Source organism: Physella acuta, unplaced genomic scaffold (genome assembly GCF_028476545.2).
Source record: "Physella acuta isolate Inbredline_101_S28 unplaced genomic scaffold, ASM2847654v3 ptg000412l, whole genome shotgun sequence".
Taxonomy (NCBI): Eukaryota; Metazoa; Mollusca; class Gastropoda; family Physidae; genus Physella; species Physella acuta.
Window position 1 is genome coordinate 788,811 of NW_026731931.1, and position 23,141 is coordinate 811,951.

A 23,141-nucleotide genomic window follows, 5' to 3' on the forward strand; every position below is an offset into this window, starting at 1 on the left:
TAGAATATGTAATATCCAGAGGTTGAAAATGGACCTGCTTCAATGCTTTATTTTATATTTAAAAGGGATGTACTTATGCCAGAATTAAAAAATTTAAGTTTTCAAAATAATATGAAAATAAATAGAAATCTAATAATAACACTTGTTTCATGGCCAATAAAAAGATAAACATACTCCCTTATTGTACAGTGCGTTTTTTAGCGTAATAAATGTACGTAATTTTTAAAAGAAAACCAAGATGTATGTAAAGATTAAAAACTTGTGTAAGGCCTGGAATGAAAACAAAGAGTTGTCTAAATTGTATTGTATACCCATATCTAAAAACTTTGCGTACGGATTTTGAAAGTAAAATATGCATAAAATAGAGGAACAATAATAATTATTTCATTGAACGTCTACAAACTAAAAAAAAAAAGAAAAAAAGAAAACTTTTCAGTAACTATTAAATATTAGTTTATCTGTTGGTAACATATCAGTATGTATAGAGTATTGTATCATTGCGTTTCAAAATGAAAATTAATAAATGTAATGTAACATACAGATACAAAGATCACACTGACCGAGCCTCAAGGTTTCATTTCTAGTCCTGGATATCCACTGGGTTACCTCGACAACATGTTTTACACCTGGACTATATGGGGCAATCCTGATACGTTCATCACTCTTAAGTAAGTTTGCTTATTACATTTCTCAATTACATGTTAACGTTAAAGTGTTCATAGAAACCTGTGAAAATGGGAAAATAAAAATAAAACAACGAATGTATGAAAATATAAATATACAGATAAAACGAATATTTTAAAATATTGATATACCAATTGAGTAATATCCTACGTAGACACAGAAACATGCATATATAAACATATTATGATACGAATGCAAAAATATATCAATTTATAAAAACATGACATAGAAATATATCAATGCAACCAATGTGTGCATGTTTGAATGATTGAATGAATGCAAGTAAGAGGAAATTGGGTAATGTGTACTCCTATGAAAAAATAGCTTAAAATTACTACAAGAATTGAAATAGGAATATATTTAGGAGTAGGATTAGGATAAGGAATAGAAATAGGAACAAGATATAGTTATGTAAGTAGGTTGGCAATTTTAAGTATTTTTTGAAAATATGAATATACATATAAAACTAATCTGTGAGTATATAAATTCAAGAATATACCAATTATGAATATACAAATTGATAAATATATTATCCTAATATGTAAAAGCCCATGAGCGCAATTTTCTATTTCTCGTTCTCTTCCTCTATCTCTTCCTCTGTCTGGCTGCAACATATGTATATAGGCTACGCGATCAATATCTTCAGAAACAATTGTTAAAATTTAAATTTTTGATGTATCAAATGTATAAACACAATTTTATTTAACGACTGGAAAAAAAAACACAAAAAAGAAATGCATAATAGTCGAATGTTGAAACAAATCGATAATATGCAACTCGAGAAGTGTCTATAGTTGTGAAGGGTCTAGAGTAGCACACTGGCAAAAAGAGAGACGTCACACGAAATAAATAGAAAAATATTTTTATCAAACAATGTTAATTTAAAAAAAAAATAACCACGGAAAGTACACAACACTAATGGCGTAAATTTTATGATAAAAAGAAGAATCAAAAATCGAATGTCGAAAGTGATATACAATACTAATGACGTTATCTTAAACAAGATTCACTTAAAACATCTTCCAATTTTAGAAATTAAAAGAAATTAACCATTTTATTCACATTTGATTTGAATGTATACATCTGCATATCAAAACTTACGCATAAAAATGTATACAGTTTTCTCGGCCAGCATAATAAAATTTATTTAGGGGAACCAAAAGCCGTCCGTAATTAATATTTTACAGAAAAAAAATCAAAATTCAATTCCGAATGAACTGATTAACGGATGAACGACTGAATGGAAAAGCAAAAAAATGCCTCATTTAAACAATTCATAATACTTCAGTGCTTTAATGCATCAATTCATAAATGCATCCATGCATCCACGCATCAATGGATCATTGCATACATGCATCAATGCACACTGCAACAATGCAACCCTAACCACACTGATGTGTTACTCAAGGTTGAATGAACATTTGTAATATATTTCTCATCGGACCCTAACTCGTCATCATTAGAAATCATGCGGGGGTGGGGCGTGTCGGGCTGTCGGCGTGTGTCTATCCTCAAGCGCTGAACAAAAGATTTGGTGGTTGACTTTTATCAAGAGTTAGTAGACTTGTGTAAGTTAAATTTAATTGTTTTAGGCATTATATTGAAGTGAGAAACCTGGCCAACAAACAGAATTTAAACCGGTTAGTTAATAATTGTTCTTAGAGTAGTACTAGGTGAATAAGAAGTGAATATATTATTGTCTCTCATGCATACATTATTTCTGCTTATATAAAAACTATCTGAAACTTATAACTAAAATCAGTATGTATTTATTAGTCAAATGGACCTTTCACATAAAAAGGTCGTCGTTTATTGTTTCCTTTAAGAGGAATCGTACAGTGCCATTTTCAGTCTTCTTTTCAATTTTTCTCAACTTTGCAATTGAACGTAAAATTCAAAATTAAAATTGCTAAGGCTCTGGAACCGTTTGGCATAGCATTATACCATTTTCAATAATAGTTTTGTACATAAAGTTTACTCCAATACTCTAGGAAACATTGATACTTATTTAGCACCACCCCATAATTTTTGTTCATATTTGTATGTGCACAGCTATATTAAAAATTGAATACAAGCTATCACAATGACAAAACGCAGAAATGTATACAATTGCTTGAGAAATCTTAATCTTTTATCTGATTTTTAAAATACATTGTGGTAACAACGTTATAGAGGTTTAAAAAGGTGCTAGTTTTCACACCTTTTCGTGGTTTCCATGGCAACCAGAAATGCTATTGGCGGCTATATAATATTTTTGTCTATAGGTTAACAGCTATTAATATACATGTTAAATACAATTTTTTTTTCATCTGTGGGATATATCCTTAAAATATACGACGGATACACAAGTGATTTTTGTCATACGATTATATATGTTATGCAAATGGTTGTGGTTATCTAATATATATCAAATAATTTATTGTTTGTTTATTAACCACAGAATTACTGATTTTCTATTGGCGGGCCACTGCAGCAATGACTACCTTAAAATATACGATGGTCCTACAAATGCGGCTTCGTTATTTGGTACCTTCTGTTGGTCAGATTCCCCTGGGCTGATGGCTTCAACCAGCAACTATATGTTCATTGAGTTCAAAACTGATGGCTACATGAGATATAAAGGCTTTTATGGAAATTACGAGATCAGAGGTAACATTTTAACTTAAAAGTCCAAAACTACTCTTAATAGTATTTAACTTTATAGGCAATGAATGTTTTTATTCGTAATTTGGTTGATCTTAGTACTTTCTCGTATATGAAGTAAGAGGACGTGTTAGAATCGTGCAAAGAATCGAAATCAATATTTTCAACAATCTTTACGTTTTACACTTCACTTAGTCGATAAAACTAGTTTGAAAACCTAGTTTGAAAACTTCCTTAGATTGTAGACCAAACAAATAATGATCCCGAAAAAAATAAAGTTCAGGAAAATCCTTTAACCCCTTAACGCCGACAGTCGCGTTTTCGCAACATACCGATTTAGCGCATAGCATTTGCGCATATGTACATTTATCCTACTGCTGTCGGTCGTTGTGTATTGGGTACATCCAGACGGTTGTATTGGTACCAGCGGTCACGTTGAAATTTATGACGTCACACTCTCTTGACTCACGCGCATCGTAATTTTTTTGACTTCGTGAATTCAGCCTACTTACATTGATTATTATTACTAAATAGGTGATCCGCTTCTGCTACAAAAAATACTAATAGCTTTATTATTCATTCTTTTATGTATATAAACAATATAAATCACATATGAGAATAATTTTGGAAGTTATCTGCTAATTACGGTTTGTCGCGTTTTCGCGACATCCGGCATTTAGACATAAAATGGAACTTGGGTGCCAAGCAGATATAACGAAATACGATGCATCGCCAAGCTGTCATTCATTCAAGTATGATTATAAATAAGTAAAGTATTTACAATATGGTCTTCGCCTATATATAAAACTGCACTTTAGAACGTTACGGACCATGTGGTAGGTGAAGTAGAGTTCACCTGTTTCATTGATATTAGCATATGGAGAGAGAGTGATGCTTGAATAATGTGATCATGTTGCTGGGTACAATATAACGAATTTAGCTTTGAAATAGTGTTGTATAATATTAGGAGAACATAAAAAACAAAATAGACAACAGGAAGTGAGGTGGTGGACCACTATCCTGGATACCACGAAATAAAGGTCTTCACGGTGACCTTGACAATAATTACATTGAGCATAGACCTACACCTCGTAATAAATACAGTAAGGTTGAGTGCTGACACGCATACCCTTTGCAGTGCTATTGAATAACCACATTAGTGGCATTATACTGGCATTTAGTACCTACAGCAGTGTTATTGAGTACCCACATCTTCAGCACTGAGTACCAACATCAGTGACACTGAGCAACCACAGTTTGAGCAATAAGCACTCACAGCAGTGCTACTGAGTACCCATTGCTAAGGATGAGTACCTACATCAACGTTATCGATAACCAGCAGCTCCAGCGCTGAGTACCCACAGCAGTGACACCAAGAACCGACTGCAGTAACACTGAGTACCCACAGCTTCAAGAGTGAGTACCCACAGCTTCAGCACTAAATACACATGGCTTCAACACTCAGTACCCACTGTTTCAGCACTGAGTACCCATAGCAGTGGCAATATGTAGCTACAGCACTGTGTTTGGTAATCAATATCAGAATCAGTTGAGAACAATAGCCGTAGCACGAATTGGAAACATAGGGTACCATCAACAATAGCAGTGAGTACCCACACCGGTGGCACTGAGTACCCACAGCAGTAACACTAAGTACCCACAGCAGCTGCATTGAGCATGGACGAATATACAATGGCTGAACACTGTCATTTAGGACATTATTTGTTCACGTGATTTGTGTGTATAGCAAATATAGGTCTAATGAGAAATATGCGTCTTTATTAGTTGACCTTGAATAAGAGTTCACGAAAATTACGTAACCGGGGACAACTAAGGCTCTACACATTAAGGAAGTCCTTTCATATGTAGTGTGTTACTGTAGTGTAGTAGAATTACGACAGCAAGACATCAAAATACCTATTCATAAGAGTTAGTCAGTGAGCAGGTGCAGCAGAGTTATGTAACTCTATGCCTGAGCTAATAAAATATAGTTTTCATGAGTTTTGTAAGTGATTCTACATCTCCTTGCATGTCCGTATGTTTAGTTTGTGATATTTTATTGTTTGTGCATGGATATTTAGAGAAACATGTGACAGCAAAAATAGTAAAATGACCCGGACTAAAAAAAGTTAAATTACTGTTTGGTCCATAAGTGCCTGATGTCGCGTTTTCGCGACATACCGTAATTATCATCAAAAATAAGTCAAAATTCAAAAACAACTATATACCTCAAATTCAGTGTCAATATGATGAGAGAAAATCAGCACAAATAATTTTTTACACGCTTGGAACATAATTCAGGCATTAAGGGGTTAAATTTGTCAAAGCTGACTAGAGGCTGTATTTTCTTAAGTAATAGTTAATATTCCATCACATTGTTAGCAATGAAGATGATTATTGTATTATATCGCGTATATATATATATATATATATATATATATATATATATATATATATATATATATATATATATATATATATAAAAAAATATTTGTGTGTGTGTGTATATATATATATATATATATACTGGAAGAGGGGAGGTGAGTTTCCCGAACTGGGAAACCCAAGTGCAATGTTTGCTGCGAAAACACCAGCGTTCCGAACCCGTTGCCACGCATCTTAGGCAGCCTGAGAGGGATTGCCTATGAGCAGGTAAAGCAGGCTGCAAGTCCAGAGGAAGTGCTAAGCCTACTACAAAGCGCTATTGGCGACACCCGATGTGCCGATGACAGGTATCTGCAGTTCAGCCGACTCACTCCACAACCAAGAGAGTCACGTCGGAATTTCTCTGCCGACTGTGGTCAGAGATTACGAGGCTGAACCAGCAGCGTGTTTTTACTGCGGCCGACGCCCAGAAGAAGGTGTATCACGCCTTCTGCAAGGAGGTTTCAGCTCTTCTGGCGCTCGAACTTTGCGGCACATTTGTGTTCGCAGGGGAAGCCAGTCCGAAGGTGGAGGACGTCCTGAAAGCTGTTAAAAGGCTGGATGGAACAACTGAGTCCCCAGTCGTAGCCACGGCATCAGCTAACAAGACTATCCAGGTCGACGCAGTAACGGCAGCTGTTCGCCAAGAGACGACGCCGCTGATGCTCACGGAGGAACAACTCGACCGTCTGGCGGAGAAGGTAGCAGACATCCTAGCCCGGAAACAGCGGCCCTCCAGAGGAGCTTGTTACGGGTGCGGATCCAGAGAGCACTATGTCCGCGACTGTCCGAGGAAAGCAGCTAGGCAACGGGGTCAGCAGCAGGGAAACGACAGTCCATCAGCGTCGGGAAGCGGATGCTGATGCGTGGTCTGCCAAGCTCCCAGCCCAAGTTTACGCCACCGAGATCATCACAGTGTCGAGCAACCACAGCTCAGGTTGCCTCGCCTAGTGGCAGTAGGTACGGCTGTCGGTGTTCCGCCGTGGAGGAGGGTTGCAGCCGGACGGTGCGAGTGAGGAGGGTAGACAGCCACACCATGAATGTTAGTCTCAGCGCGAGCAAGATCGTCGCTTGGGAGACAGACATGACACAAGCAGAGGTGGAGAGGCCGGCGACGCGGTAGACGCCGCCGTGGTTGGCAGCGACCCGACTATACAATGTCGAGTTCAGAAACGACAGTAGTTGAGGGGGAGCGACGGAAAGAGATCATCCCAACCAGGAAGACAGATGACGGTGATGAACTGGCAAACAAGGTGATCCCAACCAGACTTCGGCAGGCGCAACGCCTTTCGGGCCAGAGGTGGTCGCCCGGGACGGGCAAGAATAGGTGATGGTCAGGCCAGCCCCACATATGGACGAGGTGAATGCGAGGGACGAGGCATCGGACGAGGATGACTCTTTGATCAACCCAGAACCACCAGCGGAGCTGCGGAGGTCAACCCGGCAACGACGACCCGTCGAGCGACTCAACCTGGCGCATCAAGTGGTGACCAGTACCAGCACTGGAGCCTCTACCGGTTTGCCGGGAATAATATATTTGATTTGTTAGGACTTAATGTCTGTGTACTACTGTACTGAATTTTTTAAGTACAATTATTTTTGAGTTGTAAATGTAAATGTAACTTCCATTGTACATTTATTTGTGAGGGGGGCTGTGTAACACATATGGTTACCAGCCAAGGGCGGATAACAAATAAAGTTTTAATTCATTGAGTTGCGGCCCCTGTGGGGCCGTAGCCCTGTTGACGTAGTTGTGTTGCATACTCTTGTGTGCGATGTTACCTGTTACTATGGGTAGTCAGTCACACGCAAGGCAGCTGTCTGTGGACACGGTGACGGTACCAAGATGTAGATCCAATGAAGGCTACAGTCTCTCTCTCTTTCTTCAGTTTTTTACTTCCTTTTTCCTATTTTGGTATTCATCTGTAATCGTCGTACTACTGTGTTCTGCATCGCCGTCATGGCTCGATGCAGTGAATAAAGCCAGTACTTGACAACAACTGTCGGTGTCAGTGTGTCCTACATCTCAGGGTCAGCCCATCTTAACCAAAACACCTCAAGGGGTTAAAGCATTCCCACTGAGTGAGGGTTACATATATATATATATATATATATATATATATATATATATATATATATATATATATATATATATATATATATATAAAGAGAGAGAGAGAGAGAGAGTGAGAGTGGGGGAGGGCCAAAAGGGTGGCCCCTTTTTTCTAGTTCCGCCACTGCAATGAAACTATCCTAGCTACGCTACTGCCTAATATTGTGTCAAAAAATGGTCTTTAAATCCTTACTCGTTAAACAAATGTAACCTCGAATTCATGTAAGACTTAATCCTCTTATAACACGTTATGGTTATGTGAACTGAATAATCTATTCTACATGAAGGATAACAGATAACACAATACTGCATTTTAATGTAGAGGTAAATATTCAGCCAAACATAAACATTGGTCAACATATGTTCCAAATTAAAACTAAAAAGACAAAATAATTTTTCACATTATCATTCTAGTTCAGTGGTTCCCAAACCTTTTCAAGCGGTGGAACCCCTTTTATAAAAAGTAAGTGAACCGCGACCCACATAGAATTAAAAGTGATCTGTATGCATGTTTTTGCACAGTTCTTTAAACAGACGGATGTTTAGAGCTCCACATTTGATATAATTTACGACTTTTATTAGCTATGGGGTTGGAAGAGCCTTGCTGGCGAGGACATACCCGTGAATCATGCAGTGGATTCCGACCGTGAAATCCTTTCGAGTTTTAGTTTCTAACACTTCTCCAACTAAAAATTAAAATGGAGAAAGAAATTTAATTTTGAGAATGACATAAGGTTGGCGTTAACAAAAACTTAACCGCGAATGTTGAGGCTAGTTAATAACATGACATTTTACTCATCGTATTAAAACAGTTAGCAAGAATAGTTCATATTCAAAGACTCAAGAAAATCTTATTTTAGTGCTTATTAATTTCATTTCTAATTTCGACTTTAAATTCTATGGGGGTCGCGGTTCACTTACGTTTTATAAAATGGGGTCGTCACTTGAAAAAAGTTTGGGAACCAATGATCTAAAAGTCTTATATGCATTTTAAGGCAAATTAGAAAAAAATCAAAGGATTTTTCAGGTTTTGTTAATGTTTTCGCATTATCAGTAAAGTTTGACTTTGTAAAGTACAAAAGGTTTAACCAGCGGAAAATGTAAGCAAAATGTACAATAAAGAAACACACTTATGTAATTCACTCTTAAACAGACCAATACAAATGACACACATATTTCCATTAGCAGTATTGCTTTGTAGTAAAAAAAAAGCAACATTCAGATCTGTTGCAATCTAAACCGAATAATCGTTTTTCCGTATTTTGTGCCTATGTTGTCTGTTCATAAACATATACTTTTAATAGAAAGAATAGTGTAATCAGTTTTATGCCTAGCAACTTTTTCGACTACCTAAAGAGTCTAGACTTGACTATACACTCTAAAATTATCTATGCACCTTGTATTAACAAAAGCTTACTACGACAATAAATCAGGATTGTATGAAAATTACGAGATCAGATGTTAATGCGCTTACATAAGCCAAACGGTTTTCGAAAGAATGTCGAGTTTTTTGTTGAATTAATGGTCGTTTTTTTGGTAACCAATTATTTTTTATTCTTATAAAGCTAAAATAAATTTATATTTAAGCCCGATTCGATATTTTTCTCAAGCTTACATTGCCCTATGTTATGTAATAATTCCGTAATTGCGTTTTATTTACACATGATCCTATTAGGAAAATTCATGTTTTGAGATTTCGTAAATATATCTTTGAAATGTAAACATTTGTTTTATAGATTTAAATGAGACCTTAAATGCCACAACTGGAAAGATAACCAACGTAGGAAATACTTCGAGTTCTCCTGCAACCAACAATACATGGACTATTCGAGGACGCAGAGGAACCATTATAGCTTTCAAGTAATGTTTATCTTATAATTTTAAGACATTAGTATTTAAATAGCATTTACAGACAGTTCTAATTTAATATTGTTTCTAAAAAAATCGGTTTTTGTTTAACGCTTTTGCTCCGTGTATTGAGGGTTGTGAGGCTTCATGTGAAGATACTTGAAAATGTACGCTTTTTTTTGGTAACTTTACTGATAAACGATATTAACTATTTTTGTATTGAAAATATCTGAAACTATGTGTTGATTGTAAGGAAATTTAATAACTTTGTTATTGTGGGTGTGTCAGCTTAAAGTTGTGTAGTAAAAAGACGATAACAAATCTGTAACATTGGTTATGTAGGGACGAATATTCCATATCATTTAAATGTTAAGAAGCTGATAAAATATATATTACTATCGGTCAGCCTGGGAGCTAGATCAGACAACAGAAGATTTAGTGAGGTCCGTGTATCGAACAGACGAAACAAAACAGTCATAAACGTCACAAAGACCTGTCATTAACAAATACCGTAACGTCACATCTAGTAGCATTTATTCTTCTATATTTTCTTTTCCTTAACTATTGATATTTAAGCCAAAAATATAAAAGATAAAAAGGTATGTAACTCTGTTTAATATGCAGTATCTTCTTCTTCTTCGTTCTTAATTTTAGTGTTGGGAGGGATCGAGCCTAATCTGACAGAGACTCGAGACTTTTTTCGAATTTATCAACCATGAGCTTTGCAGACTCGACCATGCTTCCATCACAATTAGGGATTACGTGTCAACTGGTTATGCGCCATTGAGGCCATTGACTCCGATTTCAGCCTGCGTTTCTTTTTTAATTTGCATCCATAGCCTTTGTCCAACCAAGAACAAACTACAAGGCAGCAGTTGTTTTTTTTTTTAGTTGTCTCTCCCGGAGGAGTGGCTGTCCCCAGCTAACGAGCCTCATCTGCCCTAGGGTTCGAACTCGAGACTTTTCGGTTTAGCAGCCATGAGCTTTACCGACTCGACCACGTCAATATGCGATATGACTGCCTAAACTCAAACGACATGAATGGGTGTAGGAGCTTATAAATGAATGTCCCTCTACTGGACTGACGTAGTACTAATAAACGGTGTTAAGCTTCTGATCACGTTACAAGAGGGTCGTCGTCTACTGCAGGGGTCTTCAAACTACGGCCCGCGGGCCATATGCGGCCCGCGAGGTCCTCTCATCCGGCCCGCGGAGATCTTTTTGTCCACGGAAAAAAAATTCTGTTAGAGGTGGCTGAGGAACTTTGCCCAGAAAATTCAAAACAATTTGAAAATGTAGCTATGGCTGCAAATACCTTTGCCCACCGTGTTGCAGACATTGGTGAAAACATCTTGACTAAAATCGCGAAAATGCAAGCACGTATAACTATTTTTTAATTGCAATGGATGAGTCGCTGGAAAGCTGTTCCACCTCTCAACTGCTTGTGTTCATTAGGGGTGTGGATGAAGACATGAACATAACACAAGAGCTGGCTACCCTACATAATATGTATGCCACTGTTACCGGAGAGGATATATTCAATGAGTTAAAGAAAACATTAGCTGATTATAACTTGGACTGGACTAACCTCAGTTGCCTGACTGTTAATGGGGAAAAGTACATTAGTTGCATAAAGAAAGGCTTGGTTGGACAAGCGAATGAGAAAAATATTCCACAACCAATGCTTCTGCACTCTATTATTCATCAGCAAGGTTTGAGTGCAAAATATATGGACATTGGCAGTATACTGAATCCTGTAATGAAGTGGCGAATTTAATAGGTCACATGGGCTCAACCATAGATATAGAATATGTGAAGAATAATTTGAGAGCAAACTTGGACCTCGAGTGTGTTGTCGCCCTTCGACTGTGTTTCTTTCAGATTTTTTTTCTCTGGGGGGGGGGGGTGTATGCGGCACTTGAAATTTGTATATATTTCTGTATAAATTATATTTTGGAGGGGGGGGGGGTGTAGACGTTTTTTGGAGGGGTTAGTGGTGCTCCATAACACCGAAGATATGCCTTGAAGAAACTCTGGCCCCCAAACTGATATTTGATAGCTAAAGCGGCCCTCGGTCTGAAAAGTTTGGAGACCCCTGGTCTACTGCTTCTATTAATATTATCTCTTTTGTGTTGTTAATCTCACCACATCTTTTATAGGCGTTGTCTTTATAGCTTCTATACCAGCGTCTCTCAGGTTGTGATATCATCCGTTGTACACCTCACTTCCTTTCTTTTATTTCGCTCTTATTTTTTGGTGCATTCTTGCTATTCTCCCGAAGGTGAAGATCAGATATATCGTCTTCAACGTAAGATTATTATTTGCCTATGTTTCTTTCTATTTAGCCCTGAAGCGTGTTTCTTGTTTTAAGTATTTCCCTCCATGTCCATGAGCCATAAAGCAAAATAGAATTCACATTGATGGGAATGATTTGTATTCTGTGACATTTGGTTTCCACACAGTTTTAGTACTTTAAAAGCATATAATCCTAAATTTTTCTAACTTAATCGACGTGTTAGCTAAAACAGTTATTAGACAGATTTAACTGCTTCTTCATTAGCTGCTGATTTTCTGAGAATGTAGAGATGCAGAGATCATCCAAGAAATCCCATTCTAAATGTATTATTGCCCGTGCTTTCCGTTTTTTACGAGCTTGTATTTAGTTCGAAACGTCTGTTTGTTTGTTTGTTTGTGGGTTTGTGTTAAATCTTGCAACTCAATTTAGACTTACTTTTAATACAGCGACTTCTTTCAAACTTTCCAAATACGTCCCCCTTTGATGACAATACAAAAATTATCTATTTTTTTAATTTAAGTAGATGTTTAATCAGTCATTAAAAATTGATCAAACGGATTCGAAAATAAGTGCGCTACCAAAATTAAATCACACCATATATTACTATATTCAATAACATAATGTAAGCAACTAGATCGACTAGATCACCTTAAAAGTCTGGTGAGCTGTGAATTATATAATTGAACTTTAGCTATATCTGAAACGTGAAAAAATGTAGTTTTCTAGTAAGCTACGAAATTGTTTACAGAAGAACATTTTTATTACCTGATCCCCTTTATCCACCACATAATGTGGCCAACTGACCTGCATCCTAAAATATACAAATCAAACCATATGTGTAACCTGTCAATGATCAGCCAAAACTCACAATTGCATACCCTACTATTGGCTTATCCACAATCATAATGTATTGTCAAGACAAATATATACTATTGAACATATTCCTAACCATTCTCTTATCTATGGAAATATTAGATAACACAGAAACAGTTTAATGCATTTTATTGTGAGCATTCTTTATATAATATGTCTTCTGGATGTTCATTATCTTAACGAGACATTTTTAAATAAGCATGACAGCTTTAAAGCTGTAGCGTGATAGTTAAGCTTGCGCCTCAGTCCATTGTGGAGCATAGTGTAACCTCTTGCTTCAAATCTGTCAAAATAAATGTGTTTATGATCCCAGCATGTATTATAAGTCCTTAAAACCTGTAAAATGTAATGAGGTGTGAAATCAAACCATCCCTAAGACGGATGGGTTATTTGTGTAGGTTTACATAGTTATTGGTAAATTGACATAATGTATGTCACAATATCCACTGAATAGCAGAATTAAAAAACACAATAGGTTTGAGTTAGCATCTATTTCAATGTACTGTCTTCTGTCCTTCATCTCAGCCAGCTGAATTCCTGGTTCTTTCTCAAGAAGTAAAAGTCCCTGTTGATAAGAGAGATCCATTCCCTCCTTTTCTCCTTTATAATTTCTCAGTTCTTTTGAAAAAAAATGTAAATATAGATTTTATTTTTAAGTTAAAGTAAAAATATCAATATAGATAGAAAAAAGTCTTTCCTGTTTGCTTTCTAAATGATTCTATAAATGTGCCCATACAGTGATTGAATAAGTGAGCTATAGGTATTTTCCATGATGTTTGCACGCTTCCATTTTGTCGTCTTCCAGTCTTACATGGTAGACCTCGTTTATGTTTTTTACTTCTGGATTCATGTTAGATGGGAGTGGGGCCTATCAATTTCTGTTTTCTTTGGAGGGTCTTTTCGTCAGCTGGCAGTTGTTTCATCCGCTGCCATAATCACAATTTTATTGAAGACCTTATGCCCAGCGGATTCAATAGATATTTCTAAGATATTCATTTATCAAGGACTGTATTTAATTTTATCATTTATACTCTATGACTTAACTCCAAGGGGTAAAAGAAGTTTACTATTGAGTTCGAGATGATTATGTTTCTATTAAATATCGGCAACCCAAAATATGTTTTGTAGGCTGTTCTAGCATTGCCAACCCTATGTAAATACACAGTTTATCTTTTTACTTTCTCGCTTACAGAGTAAAGTGAAAGTATTGTAATTGTGCAAAAACAAAATCGAGATTTTTGCAAATCTCGACGTTTACACCTCCCTGAGTCGGAAAAACATAATTTTTTAATCTTGTCCGTATGTTTGTGTTTGTTTGTGTATGTGTATGTATGTGTTTCTGTAAACACGATAACTTGAATACCGTTACAGCTAGGTTTATGTAATTTCATATATAAGAATTATATCAAATTTGTAGACCCGTATCAAGTTTTGAGCGATTTCCAAAAAACGGAAGTGAAACTTTTTCTACCTTCAATTTTTCAAAAACCTATAACTTGAGTACTATTTCAGACAGATAAATGAAATTTCATATATAATAATAAAATCTCTGCCTTCTATAAAACTTTGAGTAACTTTGTTGACCGAAAATAGTAATTTAGGCTGTTTCCGATGCGAATTTATAAAGTATTAATAATGTTCCGCAATATTCTACACATTTTATTTGGTGTTCATTTGGTGTGCAATTCTTTTTCTTCGAGATTCTATTCTATTTTTAAAAGTTTAAGCAATTAAGTTTAAGTATTGGATTTAAAATATTGTCTATATCCCAAGTTGCCATCCCCCGTAGGGTTATATATGGATATTCAAGAAAGTTTTAGGGGAGATCATCCCGATTTATTGTTTTCGTTCTTCACAGTATTGACGAAATATCTGTATAATTTTTGGTTGTTTGGATTGGGACTTTCCTCAACGAGATGAGTTGATGTACCCAGCTAACGAACATCATCTGCCGAACGGTTCGAGTTGAGTTTCTCGGAAATAGCAATCAAACTTACTCCTATCCGACCATAATCCGAGTTACATATCTATGCTACTATGATGGAAGAAAAATACGACAATTTAAAAGTGCGATAGACTTGTCAGTTGTTAAGGGTAAAATTCAAATAGATGTGCCTTGTCTTTCTGTATTTGCTTTACCTTCTAGTTGTCACGCCCCCATCAACAATTTACAGGATGTAACATGTAGTTCTTACAAGTGTATTTAACTCTAAATGTGTATAAGGTTGTTAAAAAAACATGTTTAATTTTTCTCGTATATTCTGCAACGTTTAACCTTGGTGCATCCACTCTCTTTACTATGTCATCCGTTGCTGCCACTATAACGCCCCTTCCCCCCGTAATAACGTTAAATGGCAGATCTTGATACATAGTATATAATAAATCGACATCAGCCCAATAACACATGTAGCAAAAAACATTTTAGATGAAAAACGAATTTCCAAATGGTCAGATACTTGCTGTTTACTTAAGGGAGACATAAGGGGGAAAGGAAGTAACCCTTGTTAAGTGAATAGGGACAAAACACTACCTCGTGTTAGTGCTTATCCAGTGTGTTTACCTTAAAACCTTAACATAGATTTAAAAAAACAACTAATCTTACATTTTATTCCATAGAAAATAAACCGGGAGTGATCTCCCCAAATATTCTCGAATATTTTTATATAAAATAACAGGGGATGGGAACTCGGGCTATAGACATGATTTTTAATCCATTTTAAATACTTAAAGTTTTAAAAATAGAATAAAATCTCGTAGACAATAGAATTGCACACCAAGTGAACGCTAAATAAAAAAATGCAATATTATTAGTACTTTAAAAATTTACATTCGTTTTTTGAGAAATCGGAAGTAGCGTAAATTACTACTTCCGGTCAATTGAAACGACTCAAAATTTGACAGAAGGTAGAGAATTAGATCTTTTACTTACATGTGAAATTTCGTTTATCTATCTGAAATAGTACTCAAGTTATAGGCTTTTGAAAATTTCAAAGTAGAAAAAGTACCACTTCCGGTTATCGGAAATCGCTCAGAGGTCGATACAGATCTACGATTTTTATAAAATACTTATGTATTAAATTTCATCAACCTAGCTGTAACGGTACTCAAGTTATCGTGTTTACACACACACACACAGACAGACAGACACACACACAGACACACAGACAGACACACAGACATACGGACAAGATTGCAAAATTATGTTTTTCCGTATCAGTGAGATGTAAAACGTCGAGATTTGTAAAAATCGTCGATTTTTTTTTTGCAAGACTTACAAGACTTTCTCTATACTTCGTATATACGAGAAAGTAAAAAAGTTGAAACCAACACTCCACATAACCGTGGGCAATGTAAGATAAAATAGACACACACAGGCGAAACTGGTAGAAGCGGAACGAAAACATTATAAGTAAACATTATTTCATTTAACACTGAAAAGGTGGATAATGACTTTACGTCCTTAAGCTATTTGTTAAGTCATATTAAAATTAAATATGAGGAAAATATCAGCGAATTAACAATAATAGTGAAAATGTATGTTATCACCAAGAAAAGGGATATTAAATAATCTCAATGCGAGGGACATAATTAAGTTAAAACTTTATAGTTCTTTCATCAAATTATCCTGGAAAACATAAACGTGGTCCTAAAGTATTAATCTTTAATAACCGGAAAATACATATAACAATTAACTAACGAATAATAATATTCAAGAATTTAAAAAGATTTTAAAAAGTAATTATCGTTTCACCATCAGATACATCCTGTTCGCTTTGAACTATGATAAAGAAAAGCCTAAACTTCCAGTTTGTAACTGAATCGCACATACTTACATATTTCGGATACCAAAAAATAAGGCTCTTAAATCGATTACTCGTAAAAGAAAAAAGCCTAACATTTTTAATAGAAATATATAAACCCTCACGAATAAAACATTGCATTAAATATACAAATTGATAAAAATATCGTCTCAATAATATTGCTTTATAACAAAAGCTTTCTACACTGGAATGTAAAATTTCTTTTGCCTTTAAATTAAAATACCCGTAAAGCTAATAATATAATAGTTACAGAACCCAGTCGCTCAGACTAGAAATATCTAGTTTAGTATCCTACATATTTTAGTACGAGAAAAATTGCCCGTTGAGGGAGAAATACAAAGGGCGCTAGGTTGATAGTGTTGTCTTTTTTCTTTAAACCGAAACCAAAACCGAAATAAACATCTCAACTGCAAACTTAACCGGAAACGAAAAATGTCATTGAAAACGGATTTTTATCCAGAAGCGCCACGTTAATTGGATTTAAGTTTGATCTAGACGAAGTTACTGCACATTGATACTAAATATAGACGTAGTCATACTCTTAAACCCTACACCCAAGTTTAAACATCACAAAAGTTGCATTTAGAGTTTCTTTCAGGCGAATCAACAGGGGGGAGGGGGATTTTGAGACAGAGCCCCTCATCCTCGAAGCGTCTACCGTCCCCTATAACTAAAAAGGATTTATATAGAAAATGTATTTTTACCGATGTCCGCCACCCCCCCCCCCCCTCCTTTCCCAGAAAAATTTTTATGTGTTCTTTTCCTTGTTTTGACTTTGAACGTTTTAATATTGCTTGTGTTTTCTTTATATTGTTCCCAACAGAGTGACAGAGTGACAGAATAGCGAAACTATTATTATAGATATAAATGTATAGATGTTTTAATTTATAATACTTAATCTTTTTAGCCTAACATACATGGATATGGGTACAAATGAAATCTGTGCAGCTGATTTCATTGAGATATTTGATGGACCGTCGACACTTTTTAGGTCATTTGGGAAAATGTGTACAGCCCGGCAAATACTGACATTGTCAACAACAAACTTCATGCATGTGGAATTTAAGACATCAGGAAATGCGACATTTCTAGCTACCTATAAAATTTTAGGTAAGTATTTAATTTTTAAAATCTTTGAATACATAATAGTTTGATAATTTATTTTGTGTATGAACTTAAATATCTACCATATAAATGCAAATTTGAGGAAGAACAACTGTTGTTTTGTTAATCACATGTAAATTAAATCAGTTACTTGCAGATAAGCTTCACGGTAACATGCTTTGATTTCTCTCTCCTTTGTAAATAATCTATAGCTACCCCACCAGTAGCATTTACATTTATCAATATGTCACCTAGACTGACACGTACGTAATAAATAGCAATTTTAGAAATACTAAATTGACTACCTACCGACATTCCACTATCATGATATTTTCTATAGAATTTAGTAGGAATATAAAAAAATGAGATTGTTAGATTTGTAATATCGAGGGCTAAAACATGATCCGCATGACTTCTTTATTTAATATTCGAGAGGGTTGTTTTTAAACCGGGAATTAAAACTTTTTATTGCCCTGTTTTTTTTTTATTGACAAATGAATGTAAATGACATTTCAATAACAAAAATGTACTAAACTTTAGACTAAAAAGCATTCAGTTTCTTTAAAAATAAATAACGGACTAATAATAACACTTGTTTGACAGCCAATAAAATTAGTACGTACACATTTACTGAAAAGTTAGTTTATAAGCGCATCATAACGTGTATTCTGATATGTATATATATATATATATATATATATATATATATATATATATATATATATATATATATATATATATATATATATATATATATATATATATATATATATATATATATATATATATATATATATGTATGTATATATATTATATATTGTTAACACGGTAAATGTTTTTTTATACCCTATATGCCTATTAAAGTCAGAAAGGCAAGCTGTTTCCCAAATAGGTTCGTCGGACACTGTTTTTTTTTCAAATTAAATATGCGTTGTGATTTTTGGTGTGTAGAAAATGGAAGTGGTTTTAGAAAGAAAAAGCATATGACTATGTATGTTAAGATTAGTGACTCATGTAATATAAAAAAAATACATAGTAAAGTGAAAATGCACATTAATTGTCTAAAAAATATATATCATGTATATTTAAGCATAAGCGTAAATGTTATAACTGGGGATTATGTGTGCCGAAGCTATGCAGTGAGAGCGCTTACACTACCATTATATTCTTTCTAGCCATTCAGTAGTTCATCCTAAAGCACGACGACATAAATGCATACAAATCCCTTGATAGGATGAATTTAGTTGACTCTGCTGTTTATTACACATATAGTACATATAACGACCTGTACAAGCGATATTATAACTTGAATACATTTACGGCCTCACCCAAAACTACAATAACAAGACTACTTTCAGCTTCATTACCGGCAACAACGATCATCCACTAAAACGTCACAATCTTGCGTACCGCGTCACACTTTTACTCGTTCAATATAGTCCTGCAACAGCATTCATGCGCATCAATTTGCCTAACAAAGCATAAACATACGCGTAAAAATAAGCGTAGGCATTAGCACATGCAGAAGTTTGATTAATTTCATATTAAATGACGAAAGAGAGAGCGATTCCTCCAATACTTCCTTATACTTTTCTAATTTTTTTATTTTATTACTTATTCCGTTTTAGCTTTTTACTGCTTTAATCTCGAGATCTCTGAGGGGGTTGGTTTTCTTGGTTGATGAACAGAGTATTGAAGTTTTTAGATTGTTCTTAGTCATTTTAAGACGAGTCGTTCGTACACACCAAAAAATATGGAGTTCTTTCGTCGGCATGAAGCTAGTTGCAAACGTCAGAGACGATCAAAAAGAAAGTTTTCACCACGGAAATACAGCATTAGTGAATAAAGAAGAGTTTTTATTTTGTAGTGCACTTGAAACTATTGCAAAAAGTGAAGATATCATGGAGAAAACAAATAGTTTTTTTTTAACTTGAGAAGTACAATGGGAAAACTGCTGTGGGGTGTGTATTGATGATACGCTGTCAATGTTTGGGTCAAAATCAGGCTTTCAGAAAAAAAGTAAAAGATTTAGCGTCACAATCAATCTTACCCATCGCATTAAAACAGTGAATCTTATTTTATTGTATATTAATTTATTTACTAATTTCGACATTTAATACTAAGGGGGTCGCTGATCACTAACTATTTATAAAAGGGATCGCTACTCGTAAAATTATGGTAAACCATGTTTCAGGTACTTTAAAGGAATTATCAAATTGTTAGAAATAGTAATATCTAGATCTAGATGCTGAAAATATCTCTGCTTTTTTATATTTAAAAGGGATGTACTTAATCTAAGAATTATTTTATTTTTATTTTCACTGTTATTATTGTTCTCAAAAAAATGAAAGTAAATAGCTTTTCGATTCGAAAAATAAAAATATATTTAGACTAATAGATTTTTAAAAAGCGTTGTAAGTAGTAAACTAATATTAGCATTTGTCGGATAGCCAATAAAAGAAGGATACATACACCCTTATTTAAAAATATTTTTTTTTGCATTTCGTAACTCGTAATGTGTAATAGATGTGTATACTGTTAATATTGGCTTAACACAATCAAAAGCTTTATTCTATACGCCTAATAAATAAATTAGATTAGTGATGCAAAACATTTAAAACAGATGCACACTCCTTCCCTGGAGCTTTTTGTCGGATACAATGATTTTTTCTTAAACTTAAATATGCGTTGTAATTTAATTTTTTTTTCGTAGGAAATTATTTAGTTTTTATACATAACACTACGAATCATGAAAGCTAGGAATCAACACATTAGAGATGTCTTGATCGTGATGTGTACCTACATCTAGAAAATTGGGTACATATTGCGATTGTTAATATGTTAATAATAAAATAAATATAACAGAATAATAATAACGATACTTACATGAGTAAAGTAACAACAAACATAACTGTTAGGGTGGGGTTGATTAGAGGATCTACCGTCAGTTTTCAGGGTGGGGAAAAGCAGTACCACTAAATGTGAGTGTGGGGGTGGTTAAGATGAAATATAATGTCCTTGATTACAATTTAAACAATCAACTTCCTACTTTATCTAACTAACCTAAACTATATACTATTTGCTCTACAAACTACGCACTCCCATGACCAATCCTAACACACTACATTCTAACTCTCTACCTAACTCTACATTTCTCTGTCCGTTCTCCTTGCCTACGTATCACTAACTGCCGCTGATCTAACTACTGACCCACGCATCAGTGGTCAGCTGACCGTCCCACGTGACAGGTCAGCTCTTGTATTTTCATTGATCTCTCTAACCTAATTAGCTATAGCCTGTTTTAACCATTTACCCTGAACGCGTCATAACAATAACCTAGCTCTATACAACATATTGGTTATTCCTATTTATGTACAATGCTCATATAAATAATATAGCAAAACATTGCACAAAACACAAACGTTTAAAGTAGAATGTAAACGAAAGTCTGAAATCGAAAACTAAAGTAAAGTATGCTTTTCAAAAACTCGATCAGTGTATATAGACAATTCATTTTATTGTTTAATGTCAAAATAAACATTAATCAATTTAACAAAACATGCAGATACAAACATCACGCTAACCGAGCCTCAGGGTTTCATCTCTAGCCCTGGTTATCCACTGGGTTTCCTAAAGAACAAGTTTTACACCTGGACTATACAAGGCAAGCCTGATACGTTCATCATTCTTAAGTAAGTTTTCTGCTTATATCTTGCAATTACATATTAACTATGTATATATGATTATATGAATTGCAGTTGGAATGGAAATATGAATAGGAGTATGATTTTTAATAAGAATTGTATTAGGGATAAAAAAAAACCCACATATATGTATGTAAGTAATTAGACAAAAATGTCCTGACAGAAAACTGATACTAAACTATACAACTTTGGCTGTCACTATACAAACCTTAAAGCACTCGATGGACCTCAAGCTACGTCTTCTTAATGTTTAAGTTTATCAGTACATGACTTTATGAGTGTATGAGTATATGAGTATAAGAGTGAATGAGTGTAAGTTTGTATGAATGAATGAAATGATTCGAAATTGCACAAATGGGCGAAAGCTGGAGTAGGAGTCAATTTTGAAATCTGCGCAATTTAAATACAAATTGTTTTTTGTTACAGTTTAATTGATTCCAACTTAGACGTCTTGGGTTGTTTCTATAACTCCCTTAATATATACGATGGACCTACAGCTAATTCGTCATGTTTGGATTCCTGCTTGATGTCACCTCGGCTGATTGTTTCAACCAGTAACTACTTACACATTGTGTTCTACAGTACTAACTCTATAAACTTTAGAGGCTTTTATGGAAAGTACGAGATCAGAGGTATTTTAATATTAATAAGCCTAAATATTCAATACATTCTGTTCAACACACTTTCTTTATTCCGTTCCTATGTGGTGCTTCTCTGCATTCCATTTAAAAGGCTAACTTTATAAATTGTATCTAACAAGGTACAATACAGAGAGCATAAACCATATACAACCTTTAGCTTTTGCAAAATAAACATCTCTAATATAATGTGCTAATAATGTGCTATACAGTTGTTGGATAACTGAGATTTGTTTATCTGAGACTCCACAATGCTTTACATTTGTTTATATAGGTGACCCGGTGCACCGTCAAATCAACCCCGACAAAACGACCCAGTCAAAATAGCCCAGTTTAAAGTGCCTCGTCTTAATTGCTCCCGTCAAATGGGCTCCCGTCATATTGACTCTCGACATAATGGCTCCCGACAAATAGGCTAAGGACAAATAGGCTCAGGACATATTGACTACCGACAAATAGGCTCCCCATATATTAGCTCCCGACAAATTGGCACCCGACAAATAGGCTCAGGACATATTGGCTACCGACAAATGAGCTCCCGATACATTAGCTCCCGACAAATGGGGTCCTGATATATTGAATTCCGACAAAAAGACTCGACAACTTGGCTCAAGACAAATGAATCGCATAAAAGTAACCAGTTTGGCCTACCTCCGATACCACTATAACCTCTTTTAAATTTTTTTTTATGAACCAACATTAATTTACAAACAAATCGAGCCCTTAAATTCCACCAATTCTAACATTTTGATAATGTTTAATTTACAACGGTGAAGATCTGTTGCTTGAAAGCGAGCACAGAAGTGTAAATGTATGATATACATGATGTTTACATGATAACGGTATTTTGTTTTTTTGATAACCTACAAGCATAATGCAGGTAGAAATGTACAGCGTGGACCCTTCTCCCCAAACACTGAGTTTGAATAACCGATAACCGACTCATTTATGCAAGTCATAGATAGATGACCCTTAAATTAAAACATGGTATTC

At 34.9% G+C, this 23,141-nt stretch overlaps 1 protein-coding gene across 1 annotated transcript; it reads left to right on the top strand.

The window, feature by feature from the left end:
• The first annotated feature begins 7,081 nt into the window (after window positions 1–7,081).
• Window positions 7,082–22,290, top strand: LOC131942564 (deleted in malignant brain tumors 1 protein-like). The gene is made up of 6 exons (XM_059302459.1): window positions 7,082–7,268; window positions 9,601–9,724; window positions 17,610–17,812; window positions 21,372–21,498; window positions 21,937–22,142; window positions 22,271–22,290. The coding sequence occupies exons 1-6, from the start codon at window positions 7,082–7,084 to the stop codon at window positions 22,288–22,290; spliced, it is 867 nt and encodes a 288-aa protein (XP_059158442.1).
• The last annotated feature ends 851 nt before the right edge of the window (window positions 22,291–23,141 follow it).

Excerpts from the sequence above, each read along its gene's own strand:
- LOC131942564 (XM_059302459.1), top strand. The coding sequence starts at position 7,082 with ATGGTCAGGCCAGCCCCACATATGGACGAGGTGAATGCGAGGGACGAG. Across the intron at positions 7,269-9,600 it reads CAGCACTGGAGCCTCTACCG|ATTTAAATGAGACCTTAAAT; the intron begins GTTTGCCGGGAA and ends TTTGTTTTATAG. Across the intron at positions 9,725-17,609 it reads GGAACCATTATAGCTTTCAA|CCTAACATACATGGATATGG; the intron begins GTAATGTTTATC and ends TAATCTTTTTAG.